The sequence below is a fragment of the Magnolia sinica genome, chromosome 3 (genome assembly GCF_029962835.1).
Source record: "Magnolia sinica isolate HGM2019 chromosome 3, MsV1, whole genome shotgun sequence".
Taxonomy (NCBI): Eukaryota; Viridiplantae; Streptophyta; class Magnoliopsida; order Magnoliales; family Magnoliaceae; genus Magnolia; species Magnolia sinica.
In genome coordinates, this window is record NC_080575.1 from 4,145,221 (window position 1) to 4,158,637 (window position 13,417).

At 42.8% G+C, this 13,417-nt stretch overlaps 1 protein-coding gene across 4 annotated transcripts; it reads right to left on the bottom strand.

Annotated features, from left to right (window-relative positions):
- On the bottom strand, window positions 1–8,526 carry LOC131239326 (auxin response factor 2A-like). Of its 4 annotated transcripts, none has more exons than XR_009168136.1 (16): window positions 8,177–8,526; window positions 7,980–8,092; window positions 7,731–7,826; window positions 7,595–7,651; window positions 7,348–7,503; window positions 7,177–7,261; window positions 6,064–6,154; window positions 5,815–5,979; window positions 5,369–5,488; window positions 5,168–5,243; window positions 4,827–4,998; window positions 3,758–4,707; window positions 2,908–3,098; window positions 1,999–2,195; window positions 941–1,006; window positions 1–588 (listed from the first exon to the last, which is right to left on the bottom strand). XR_009168136.1 is itself a non-coding variant. In XM_058236977.1 (15 exons), the coding sequence occupies exons 1-14, from the start codon at window positions 8,301–8,303 to the stop codon at window positions 2,015–2,017; spliced, it is 2,580 nt and encodes an 859-aa protein (XP_058092960.1). In that variant the 5' UTR covers window positions 8,304–8,526; the 3' UTR covers window positions 1–588; window positions 1,999–2,014. The 4 variants fall into 4 exon arrangements, 2 of the variants coding, with proteins under 2 accessions (XP_058092960.1, XP_058092959.1); XR_009168135.1 differs by having other exon boundaries at window positions 1–602; XM_058236977.1 differs by lacking the exon at window positions 941–1,006.
- Between the last annotated feature and the right edge of the window lie 4,891 nt (window positions 8,527–13,417).

The following is a 13,417-nucleotide window of genomic DNA, read 5'->3' on the forward strand; positions in this document are numbered from 1 at the left end:
TGGAATCAACCCAACCCAAAGTTAGAAAAACAAATGTAATTTACCTTTTACATATGCTACCACATCGAATTTATGTCAAGCTAGACGCAGTTAGAAACAACAAGTAAACAACCCAAGTCAACCCAAAAAAGAAAAAGACAGAAAAAGATCGGTAGATGATGTTTTCCTATTGTATAGTCATTACAGTATCTCTCTCACAAATAGCAATAATGGTGGTAGGGCAAAGAAAGGGAAGGGAAACAAAAGAGCATTAAAAAGATTGTAAGAATTTTACCCTTGAAGAGGGGAAGAACAAAGGGCTATATACAAAGGGATGAGAATGCAAGGCAGCTGGCTAGACCCTTACCTTGCCGATATTCCAAGGACATTTATATATATGTATGTGTGGTACTGTAGCATAAAGGAGGAATTTTCTAAAGGAGCAAAATGGCATGGCACAACACATCCAAAACTGTGATATTTGAAGACACCTGTCTTGGGTAAATGTGCTGCATGGAAGAGAGGGCTTCCTGACAATGAGAGAGATGTATCAGCCCACTTGCCATCACCAGCAACTGCTTAAACAGCTTGTGGTGCCTTTTAAAGCTCCTGCTTTCAAAAACCTATGATATGGCCAGAGGAAGAGAAGGATGAATTATCTTTCTTTTACTTTATCAATATCCGTGGGATTGAGAAGCAAAGAACGAAGATATTCAACATGTAACTACATACAATAAAGATAAAAGGATATGCATATCTGGAGTGCTGCTATTCTCACATTGCTGTGAGAGAGTAGGGTTTCATCATATATTTGTGGGGCATTCATGCACAACCAAGAAAATGCAGTGCATGCTTTAATAAAAATAAAAAAATAAAATTGAAGTAAATACTGTAATAGGCAAAGAACTGAGGGCGTGGACTGGAATTTCAGAATGGAATTTGAATGTAGTGCAACAGTTACCTGCCGATACATTACATTCGAATTTATCGGCGAAAAGTAACACCGGCACCTTCAGGTTTTTGAAATCTGAAAAGAGTGTTGAAGAAAACAGAGACATAAATGGACAATTAGAATTTGTTAAAATTAAAATTTTCAGAGGATGATTGAAACCTCAATTGATGACCATTAAAGAATAATTGCATAATGAATCCCAATGGAGACTCCTTGCGGGCAAGTGCAAGATCCAGATGGCCAATGTGGAGGCACATTCACCAGATATCAGGCTAATGGACAATGTCGAACACATGTTTGAGATCAAGTCCGTCTCAAGGCTCTCGGACACCATGGCCAAAAAGCGAGTCTTGCCCAATCTAAAGGTGGGCCATGGTGTTGGAAACAAATGGGTTAATAAGAACTTGCCCAATCTTTTCTTGGCCATCCACTTGTTTTGTAATATGTGGCCCACATAATTTGTTAATCAGCATAATTTCTTAGAAGAGCATTTACAAGGGATGGCCAAGATCCTGTGCCCATATACTGGACCTGAGAAGGCTCATGGCCTTTTCAGCCTGTTGTAGTACCAGGGCCCAGGGGACTGAGACTGGGCTAGGGCCAACACCTGCTTGTTGTATTGCCACTCCTAATGATGGGTATTCAATTTTGCCCTATAAATAAAGATTTGTGATCATCTAACCAGCCTAATTATTCAGCACTGGCCCATATGTAACAGGGCCAACCAGATCGTGGTACATATCTGCCATGAACAAGAAGCTGGTTGCCCCCCCAACAAAAAAAAAAAAAAAAAAAAAAAAACAAAACAGTACTTGTGCATTAAAGATTTTAGGATGGTGAGAATCATTGCCTTGGTGAGAGAAAATGTGGCCATCTTCACTATATTTTGGTTAAAAGTGTGTGTATGTGAGCTGTGTTATATTTCAATTATAAAGTAAATGGGGAAGTACATGCAGAGATCTGTTATATTTAATTTATGAAGGAAATGGGAAACATGGGTCATGCTGGAGAAGATATTTGATGTTTGAAGACAACTTGACTTCTAGTAAAGAACAGAATCCACTCACCATGTGACAAATAAAACTAGAAGTTCTCTTGATCAGCTGCCCTTGAAGGTGGTGAGTTTTTCATTTCTTTTGCAGCTGCTCGTTCTTCTGAGACTGCCATATTTTCTTCAACCTTTGGGTTCAAATTCCCAGGATTCATCTTGTGGACCTCCTCTCGCGTGTATATGAAAATTTTCCGGACCATGCTACAGAATTCCCTGTTTTAACAGAGAGCTCAAGTTAGCCCAATGGGATCAGTATAGCATGCCTTCATTTTTGAGGAAATGATAAAATAATATAAAAAAATGTTGATGGGATCCTTCAAAATATGGCTGCCATGGATGGGGGCATACAGGCAAGAAGAAAAATCAGGATTATTGATTCAATGAGACAAAAAGTAGCTTCCAGTTTTATTCTTTCCAAAAACCATAGAAAATCAATAATGCAGTAGATGAAGTTTCAAGATTACTCTTTGGCCCAGACTCAAAATCTATTGTGAAATTCTATGCACCCTGAAAGGAATTGACATGGGTTTAGTTGAAGGGAAAAGGGACAAAAAGTGGGACAATATCCAATAACATCGTCAGTGGAATGTCAAGTACGGTCAAATCTTTCCTCTTTTACATTTTTTTTTTAATTGACAACATAATGTTTTATTAACGAATAGGACAATGTACAATAATGAACAATAACAAGATAACGAATATACTAATAGACATGATCAATCCATTTTAGGAACACGTGGTTACATATCTCAAAATGTACAGATAAAGTTGGGTAACTCCATGTCTATCCATATTGATAATCTTAGATGAGACCATGAATCCACGGAAAAATAGATGCCATTTGCATCTTTGACAGATTAACAAATCAGTGATTGAAAATGGACAAACTGGTAAAGGAATATAGGAATGCAGTCTTAATACTTACTGCCAGGGGTCATCTCCAACAAGCATCATATCACCCTCATTATCTGTATACACAATCATCCAGCTTTTGTTTGCACCCTTCAATTCACCATCGAATTCAAACATGCGATCCAACTCAACAATCAGCTCATCGTAGCCATTGAACTTTGTGAGATCAACAGACCTCCCAAGGGCAATCCCCTGCTTATGGACCTGAACAGCAAATACATGCAACAATCTCAATTTGATGGCATTGCAAGTGAGAAAAATCAGAAGGATTAAGTTCTCTTCAGAAAATTGATTAATACTTCTAGAAAAGGACAGCCTCTGCATACATCATGCATTCAGATAAACATTGGTTCATTAGATGAAATGGCTGAAGGTCTAGATTTTAAACAAAATAAATTGATGTCGCATGTGATTTGGTGGAAAGAGAAACGGTGGATTTAGGTAGCTGCTAAGGCTTCAAACTAGATGGGCATTCATTGATTGGGAGAGAATTAAACACATCTAAAGAAACTGATTTTTCTTTTTTCTATAGCTAGAAACTTTTTGAAAATAGGCAAAAACAGAACTGATTGGAAAATATGAACTTGTATTGTTCGGAAGATATAATGTTGCCAAACAGGCAGCATCTTCGGCCGATGTTACCCATGTTTTTGAAAAACATGTGTAATAAGATGTAGTTGAAGAAAAGCCATTTTATCATTTGTGTTTGTTAGGAATGTTTTCCCTAATCAAGGCATCATAATAATCAACTGGAATTGAAAAGAATTGCTGCAAGCAGCATCTTTATGAATACCAAGAAAGGACTGGAGCATAGAAAAGTGTGATCAGATATGAGCGAAGTCCAATATGGGAATGGAAAGAACCTTAGTGCAGCTCCTGGTTGAACCACCCTGAGCTTTGCTCTGAACATCTCTTGAAGGTTGCTGACAAGGTTGAAAAGGTTTCTGTTGCTCGCTTCCCACCAGAGAAGCATCAGCTGACTTTGCAGCTTTAGCCGGCTCTGACTGTTGGTCTGGTTCTGAAGCCTGCGGGTGGTGGACAATCATGGGGCGAACATCGGGCTCAGGCTCATGGACTGCATTCTTACGTGGCTGTGCCGGTTCAGTCGGTAAAGGATTGTTATTAAGATGAATCCCAAAGAGTTTGCAGTTTCCATTTCCTTTGGGCTTCATAGGCTCGCATTGTTGCACGGAGGCTGGTTGAGATTTTATTCCACTTAAATGAGATTGGTTATCAAAATGAGATGGTGGCAACAAAGGTGTCAACCAGTTCCCTTGGTGTTGCTCGACTCCAAGGTTCTGCAGCAGAGAATAGCCACCCAGCCCACCATATCTACCATTTCCCGTTTTTTGATAAGTCATCTCACTAGTTTGCGCGGGAGCCTTCAAGTTCGAATCCCTCATGGTCAGCGAGGGGCTGGAAGGCATCACTGACCACTGGCTGGTGAGCAAGCTGAATTTGCCTTCTTGATCTTGAAAGTGCTTCTTTGGATGACAAGATTCACTTGGAGTTTGGTCAAGAAGTGGAGAACAGAACCCATGTGAGTCGCTGGGAGTTCGAAAGCCTAACATTTCTGCATATGTTTGCTCATGCCTCAGAACTGGCATCCAATTCTCTGATCCTAATCTCCTCTGAGCAGAAGGAATGTCAGTTTTCTCATCATCCTGCGGCTGAGGCCATGCAGCAGGCTTCTGGGCAGTGTCTGATTCATTACTGTCAGCAAAAGCACTTCTCAAGGTCGTCATTTCTTGACCTTGCAAGACCCTTGCAAATCCATGTACTTGCGAAGGGTCTATTGTCACTCTGGATGGACCTAGAAAATCCCACAGAAATACAGGTGTCAACATGAATGACACTGAATATGAGATAAAAACCAAAAAGAAAAGAACAAAATCCAATATTAAAAAGAGAAGCAAGCAGCATAGACCACACCTTCTCTCGTTAGAACAGATGAATCAGGAGAAGACGGCACCATGTTTGGTCGAGGCCTTTTGGGCCTGGGCATTGGAGGGGGGTTCAGTGCAGGTGGAGCCAAAGCTGGTTCAATTTTCCAAGGAGAAACTCTCTCTGGACGAGGAATGGAAGTCGTCTCATCCCACCGCACCTGAAAGCCAAATAGGACATTAACATTTATATCAACAAATCAGAAGATGAGGGATGAGAGGACATGCTAGATAATACATCCCACCACATCTAAAAGCCAAATGGAACATTAATATTTATATCAACAAGTCAGAAGAAGAGAGATGAGCAGCCATGCTGCATAATAGTACCTTAAGGCATCTCCAATTCGATCCAGGCCACCTTTTTGGCTCAAAATCTCCAACGCCAACTATGGTGCCTGTAAACCTTTCAAGTTCAATAAAACGAGATTGTATTAGAAAGTAGAGGTCATTCATGGTTGCTATAATTAATTGGATATCAATCTGAGATGTTGCTGTGCCCAGGGGCAGTGAATGGTGCATTGGGTATACCTCTGCTCTGGAGCTTCTTCACCTTCAAATCTCATTTTGAACCTCATCCCTATAGAATGGTTGTTCTTAACGGACTCCATGTATTGATCAAACGGGACAATGAACTCCGAAGGGCTTGTCCTGTAACACAATTTAGCAAGGAGTGACCTTAGAATCATAGAATTAATGGGTCCAACCCATCTCATCCACATTCAAGCAATAGATTTTCTCCTCTCCAACATATCATAAAACAAGGCCATATAGTACATAAAGTTAGTGCCAGTAAAAGGGTTCCACCCCACGCCCGTTGGACAAAGATTCAGCATTGGATACAACAAATACCGAAGACCCAAGACATACAAATCCGTCCAATTATATGATCACATTGAATTAATTCATTCGTCTTTAGATATAACTGACAAGTATAGCTAAGGCACGTAAGATGCAATAGAGCACCAACAACGCACCTGGGTTTGTAATAGACAGTAAACATGGTTCCTGTTGAAACAGCATGCCATGCTGTTGCAAGGACACCAAGGTGCATGCTGTGACTGGATATGACTGAGGATGGAACATTAGTTTGCTGTCTCATAGCACGCCTCACTCCAACACGAAGTTCGCCATTTTCACCTCTGCAAGTTGCAAATCAGTTGGTAATCCAACACGAAAGCAATTAAAAGCCTCAAAATTGCAGAGTGTTAATCAAGATATCAAACCTGAGAAAAATAAACGCATCCCCTGCCACGAGCCGTTTGGAACTTACAAAGACACTCCAGCCACTTTGAAGCAGGTGCCTCCTTGGTTGACCTGGCATTCATAGCAATATAAATCATCATCAACATTATTATCATTGGCCTACAACAAAAAATATAATAACTTCAAATAAAATGAAAGCTAAAACATTGTGCTTTTCATAGCAACTAACTTAAAACTAATAATGAAGAATAACACATTGAGCATTCATTGTTCATTTAACTCCCCAAAGATGTGCCAATTCTATTTCAGCCCGCACTCCCAGAACTCAGCTAAATTTACAGAATCCCGACTCCAATCTGGTAAAGTATCAGCACACCTTGAAATTTGAAAGAGGGAAACAATTCAAATCTTTGGAGAATGATTCAGCTTTTTTATCCCTTACCACCACCTCTTTTCAAGCATTATTTAATCACTGGAGGCTTGTCAAGGCACCCCACCAATATTTTAGTACGATTTTTTAGCTTTTGCCAGATGAAGCATCTCCTTCTCCTGTACAGTACAATTTGCTACAAGAGCTCATCTGCTTATCATATTCTAGAAATAATTTGATGAAGTTATTGGGAAGATGTACCCCAGGCTTGCATGGATGCCTCATATGTCTTATGGCAAGGTGACTTCTCAGATGGAAAAACAAGGAAAACAAACATACAAGCCAGAACCATAGTTATTGGAAGCAACAACAAAAAAACAGAGTCAAAACAGGAAGGAAATGGAAGATTTCAATTTGCAGAGCAGCACAGCAACTAGAAATTTGGCACAGCTCTAGGAAGACAACCGGGGAAAAAAAAACAACAGGGAAGACAGGTAAAGCTAAGATCTACAAGGTTAATTAAAAATAGATCACTCCTGTCATGCTACAGCTAGCAATCCACCTCTCCCAAACACAATTCTCTAAATTGAAGATGAATCACACCCATCTCCAATGAGGATCAGTTTCTGCTAGCAAGAGGGAATTGGGATGCAGGAAGTGCATGCTCCTAAAAAACACAACACACAACAGATCTTTCTCTATTTTCCTAATCTGCGCTCCAGATCAAATTTTAACATTACACAGTTCATGAACCAGTGATTACCGCGAAAAATGTGGCGGAAACGCCACTCTGTCCCGTGCAAATCCTTGGCTGCCAACTCCTGAGTAGGCGGTTGACGGCCCATGTCCTGATAAACAGAAACAGAAGGCAAAATATGGTAAACTTTTAAGTCACTGCTGTGAAGAACTACAGCAGGAAGGGAAGAACCCTAACCAAGGGTGGGAGGCACTCGTCAGCATGCCGTCTCAATACGGAAAATCCACCATGGGTGCTTGTATCAGAAGCAGTCAGCGTCTTGCAGAAAGAATGCACATGAGGGCGCTGGGGTGGAGCAGGAGTTGGCTCCTTCTCGAAAGTAGTCTCATCTTGCTGCCACAAGCACCACCAAATTCATAAGGTTCATCTGCGTTTGGATCCATAAAATTGAAGCCTCGTAAACCAAGAAGAAAGAGCAACAGACCTTTTCTTCAGGAAGTAAAGTCACTTGAGCAAAAACCTCGTCAGTGTCCGGTTCGGCCTATCCATGAAGGAAAAACAAAACACTCATCAGTAACAAGTGAAACCCTAATCTCAGGCGAAAGAGATCGAGCCCGTACCTTCAACTGTACGTTGATCACCCGGCAAAGGATCTTCCATGGGAGATCATAAACAGGCATCTTCTGATTGGCAACCTGATTTGTGGACACCTCGACCTAGATCAAAACTCCAAAAAGAAAATCATAATCAAACCCCAGGCAAACCAAAAAAGAGCCAAAACCCTTCGAGAAATCCAACATTTAGTAAAACTGACAATAATAAATCAGAAAATTAGAAAAATCTAAGACATGCTCGGAGAAAAAAAATACCTGCTCTATGTGGCCCTGTGGAAAATAGATTACTAATTCTCCTTGATGAGGAACAGTGACAAGCAGACCAACATAGGCATGCCAAACCTCGGTATAAAGAGCATCCTCCGAATCTACACATTGAAAAACTAAAATCAGAACCAGATCTCTCGACGTGCCTGAATCTGAACCTTGATGTTCGGAAGTCCAGTATTTACCTTTTCCAGACGCTGGCGAAGCTGAAACGCTCTTCCTCGCCATTCCACCATCGTTCGGTTCGCTGCAGCCGGAAGAGAAGCTCTCCCCACGGCCGTTCCCCTTGACAGAAACATCAGAAGACGCCATATTGAAGAAATCTCAAAACAGATATCTCATCTGCGACTTCTTCGGCCGATTTCGTCGACAGAAAACAGAATTCCAAATTTCCTAACAGCTGCAAACCCTAAAGATCTCCACAAAACAGCAGCAAAAATTCAAGCTTCAGATCTCTTTTCCGCAACTTATCCTATTGCTTCCCACTACAGACGAGCAGGAATCCAAAATCCTGAAAGTTTCGGAAGCCAAAAAAGACAAGCGATTTCCGCACACAATCAGAAAAGAAAACTCCTAGCTCCAAATGATTCTCGCAAGAAATACCAAAGTCAAAAACCCTTACAGCTACAAAAGCTCCAGATATCAGCAGAAATCCCTCCCACCACAAACAACTCCAAACAAATTTCGCAAGACGACGCGGAAATCCAAAGTTCCAGCAGAAACCTTTCTTCTCCAACACTCAGAACCGATTCCCACAAGAGAAAGCAGAAATCCAAACCTAACAGCTCCAAATGCCGAAAACCGCCATGAACGGAGATCGAAGTACCGCACCAGATGAATTCCACCAGAGACCTCTCATCTGCAGCTATAACAATCGACTTTATAGAACGAAAATCCAGAAACAGGACACCCTAACAGAGCTTCAAGAGGCGGAAGAATCGAGAAAGGAAACGATCGGAAAACCTACTTGGACAGTTCCGTTTCAGAAAGCCTAGCTCTGAATTCCGCTCCAAATAGAGCGATTGCCGTCGAATTTTCTCCGTCTATCTGTATTTATACTCTCCCTCTCTCTCTTTCTCTGCGACTATATCAAAGACGTCTTGCTGCCATGACCTCTCTCTCCCGTACGCTGTTGTCGACTGCAGGACTACCTTAACCGCGAGTCAAATTCCCGAATGCAATCATTTCAACCGCGGTCCGATTCTAACCGGGAGGGTAACCGAGAAACACCGGTAATGCCAGTCCGGTTTAACCGGCAGGGGTGACGGAAACCGACAAGCTGGCAATGTCCCCTGCATTTATGAAGGCGGCTCGGACCATCATTTGTTTCCAACTCTACCACGCTCCTCGGGAGCACTCGAGCTGTACTCCTCAAGACCCACCACTGACAGGTTGAGTAGCGAGACTCGCTACTGAAGTGACGTCACCAAGTTCTGTGGGCCACACAATGATATGTGTTTTGTATCTACATCGCCCATCCATTTGGAGACTTCATTTGATAAGGCATGATACAAAGAATGAGTCAGGTCCAAAGCTCGAGACGACACCACACCAGAAAACAGTTGGGAGAGTGACACCACCGTTAAAAGTTTCCAACGGCCACAGAAGTTTTCGATGAAGCTAATATATGTGTTTTCCTTCTTTCATGTATGCGTTCACACATGAACAGATTGGATCTCAAATAAACATCATGGTGGACACCTTCGGAAGGTTTCAACGGTGGACGTCACTCTCACCACTGTTTTCTATGTTGGGGTCCAACCCAACCTTGGATCTGCCTCGTTCTCTGAACCATGCCCTAAAATGATCTCTCAAAATGTATGGACGGTGAGGATACAACACATACATAATGGTGGGGCCCACAGAAATCGGTGACGTCACATCAGTATCGAGTCTCGCAACTCAACCTGTCAGTATCCAATCCGCGTCCAGCGATTACATGCGTTCGATCGTATAGTAATTACCGTACGGTCATGTCATATGAGTTCCACCCGTGAAGCGTATGTAGGATCCAAACCGTTCATCTGGTGTGGGTCCCAATGGGCGAAGGATAACTTAAGAATATTCGCTATCAAAAGTTAAGATGCGGCAAGATAGGAGATTCTATGTATTCACTTTTTGTGGCCCACGTACATCTTCGAATGAATTAATTTTAGCTGCATCCCTTCATCCTAGAGTTCTTCACCTGATGAATGGGTTGGATGGAATATAAACATCGCTATAAGCCCTACATTCCATCCGGAAGTCTGTGGCTGGCCTCCCCTCCCAACGTCTCTCATTGTTCCCTTTCGTGTGGCCTAAATTAGCTATGGTCAGGCTATTTTTTTAAGATCAACGGGTAAAATTTGGGGGCGCATCTAGTAGACAGATTGGATGGAATTCATACATCCCAGTGGGGCAGTCGCAGCTCGAGAGGAGAGCAAGTGCAGTACGTTTCAACACATGTGATTCGTACGCCTAAATCGGCACACTCTCTCGAAGATCATAACCCTTCATCAAGCTGGGCCAATCGTACATAATAAGACCGTAAAGGTTCACCCAAGTGAATTATACTCACCTGGCCCACCAAACGCATGACTTGGATCTTGCATTCACTACTAGCCGTCAGATTCGAGGTGCATAAGTTCAACTTTTGAACGGCCAGGATCATCCAAACCGGTTCATGCTGTTTCGGTGGGGCTCACTCCTTGAGAAATCAGTGTCACATCCCTGATCTAACGGGCACAAACTTAGGTGCTCACGAGGAGCGGACCTGTTTACTATGCGATGACGTGTAAGATATTAATAGGCTGTAGAGATAACGCCGTTTGCTTAACCGTTCCGCTTCCGCGGAAAGCTGTACCGATTTTGGGGGAAGAAGCGCTGTCGTGCTAGTAACAGGCAGAGTTTAAATTAGCTTTAAATTTGGGGAGGTGGGGTGCGCACTTAACCACAGTTACTTTACGCGACCTCATCTCTGACTCCTGGCACCGGTTATATTAACTTGCGCTATCGGACCAAGACACGTGGCGCTGCGGAAGGCGACGAAGCTTGCTTGTAGTTTGGTGGTGGATATTAGAAACGCTTCTTCTCGAGAATTTCTGCGGACACGAGTTATTAATGTTTCCATTTCTCCTTCTATTTGATAAAATGTGAAAAGGAACGGTGGTTCGCGAGGGGGCGTGGATTCGGTACCACCCCCACCTGGACGGTCTTGTCAGGGGCTCTGTGGGACCCATTGTTATGTATATGTTTTATCCACGCCTTTCTTATATTTTGAAATATCAATTAAGGAATTAACAGCAAAATAGAGTCAAAATGAAGGCTCAAGTGGACCACACCATAGGAAGAAGTGGGGATTGAATTCTCACCGTTGAAATTTTCCTAAGGCCCACCACGATGTTTATTTTCCATCTAACATGTTTATAAGGTTCGATAGACTTCGATGAAAGGAAGACATAAATATCAGCTTAAGCTAAACTTCTATGCTCCCAAGAAGTTTTTAACGATAGGTTTTCAATACCACTGCTTCATGTGGTGTGGTCCAGTTGAGCATTCAATCATTATCTTTTTTTGGCTCTTGCCTTTAAATGATATGCTAAAATGGATGGACGGCCTGGATAAAACATATACACCACGATGAGCCCCTGACATCACCGTCAGTCTCTAGCTAGTTCGGGTGAGGATAGTATCCAATCCTCGTCCTTCCACGAGCCATCGAATCATTTTTTATCCTTTTGGTTTCATTCGCCGAACAAACGGGCCCCACCAGTATCGGTGGGACCTAGTAGCAATTTATTTTTTTCAACACGCACTCATATACCTCGATACACTCACACCACAAGTGGGTCCCGCTATGACGATCAACCTTGGCGAAGCTCACGTTGTTCGACGCGTTTTATGTGGGCCATCCAATCGTCCATCGCTCTCTGGGATGTGAACCACCTGATGATGGATGGACGTGATTCATGTTTGGCCCAATGTTGGATATCCAGCACCGACGCGGATTGCGACCTACCCCCGCCTGGATCGCAATCCGTACGGGCAGGGCTCTGTGGGGCCTACCGTGATGTGAGTGTTTTACCCACGCCGTTGATAGCTTTTCTCGTTTCATTTTAATGTATGGTACTAAGAATGAAGATCGTCCACAACTCAAGTGGACCATGCTAAAGAAAGCTGCATTGATAATGACACCCATAGTTGAAACCTTTCTAAAGGCCACCGTGATGTTTTTTTATTTTTACCATCCAACCTATTCATAAGGTCGTCGTGTGGACGTGAATGGAGCGGAAATACAAATATCAGGTTGATCCGTAACTTCTCTAGCTTCGGAGAAGTTTTTAATGGTGGAAGTTCAATCCCCAATTTCTGATCCACTTAAGCCCTATACAAACCTCATTTTTTAGCTCATATCTTAAAATGATACGAGAAAAACGATGAACGGCGTGGATAAAACACTTACATGACGGTGGGCCCCACAGAGCCCTGCCCGGACGGATTACCGTCCGCGGGGGTAGGACGCAATCCGCGTCGATCCAGCACCTAGGCATGTCATGTGGGTCGGTCCTACCGTTCGCGGACCCGGTTTGATCGGATTAGGGTCTTGCCTGTACTGAATGGGTTTGCGTGCTCAATTAGCAGTTGGAAATCAGTCTCGTAGTCGGGTGTGGTTCAGGTCCCAAGGGCATTTTACATTATTGGCCCACCTCAACGGATGGATTAGATCATAAGTTTGCCGTTTTAACAATTGTGTGGTGTAGATAAGCTCTCTTACATGCGCCTAGAAACCATGATTCCGTTACTTATACATCCAATATTGCTATTAAAATTTAGTGGGCCCGACATCACCTGATTTTAACCGGGTCTAAAATGACGGGCGGGAACAAGACTGTAGACCGGGTCCAAAATAGTGGACCCGAACCGATTTGAAGACCGACCGAAGATTAATGTGTAGTTCCCATGCAGGGGACTGGATGTTGTCATTCGTCGTGGCAAAAAACTCATGGCCTATATTCAATTGTTAATTAAGACCACTAATTAGACGGTTAAGATCATCTGATTGATCTGATCTGTGGACCATGGTCCATCTGCAGTGGGGCCCACTGCATGGACAACCAAAATCCTTAGACCATGGAACCTCCTATAGATGGGCATTTCATTAAAAAAGGAAGTCCACTTCCTACCAAATCATTTTTATTCTAAAGACTCAAAACGGCTGCCATAAGTGGAAGCAACGGGACCACACGTGCGAGGTCATTTCCGCTGCAAAAGCCTGCGAAAATAAATAATTTCGTGGCCCACAGGCTACCATAGTGGATGGAAATGATCCACAGGAGCACCTTCTCTGAGATCCCATGCAACCTCATTCTCTGCAGTGCGGCCAAGGAATGGCCAATCACAACCGTTCATCTAGTAGCCCGTATAGAGAAATACCAATAGAAAAACAA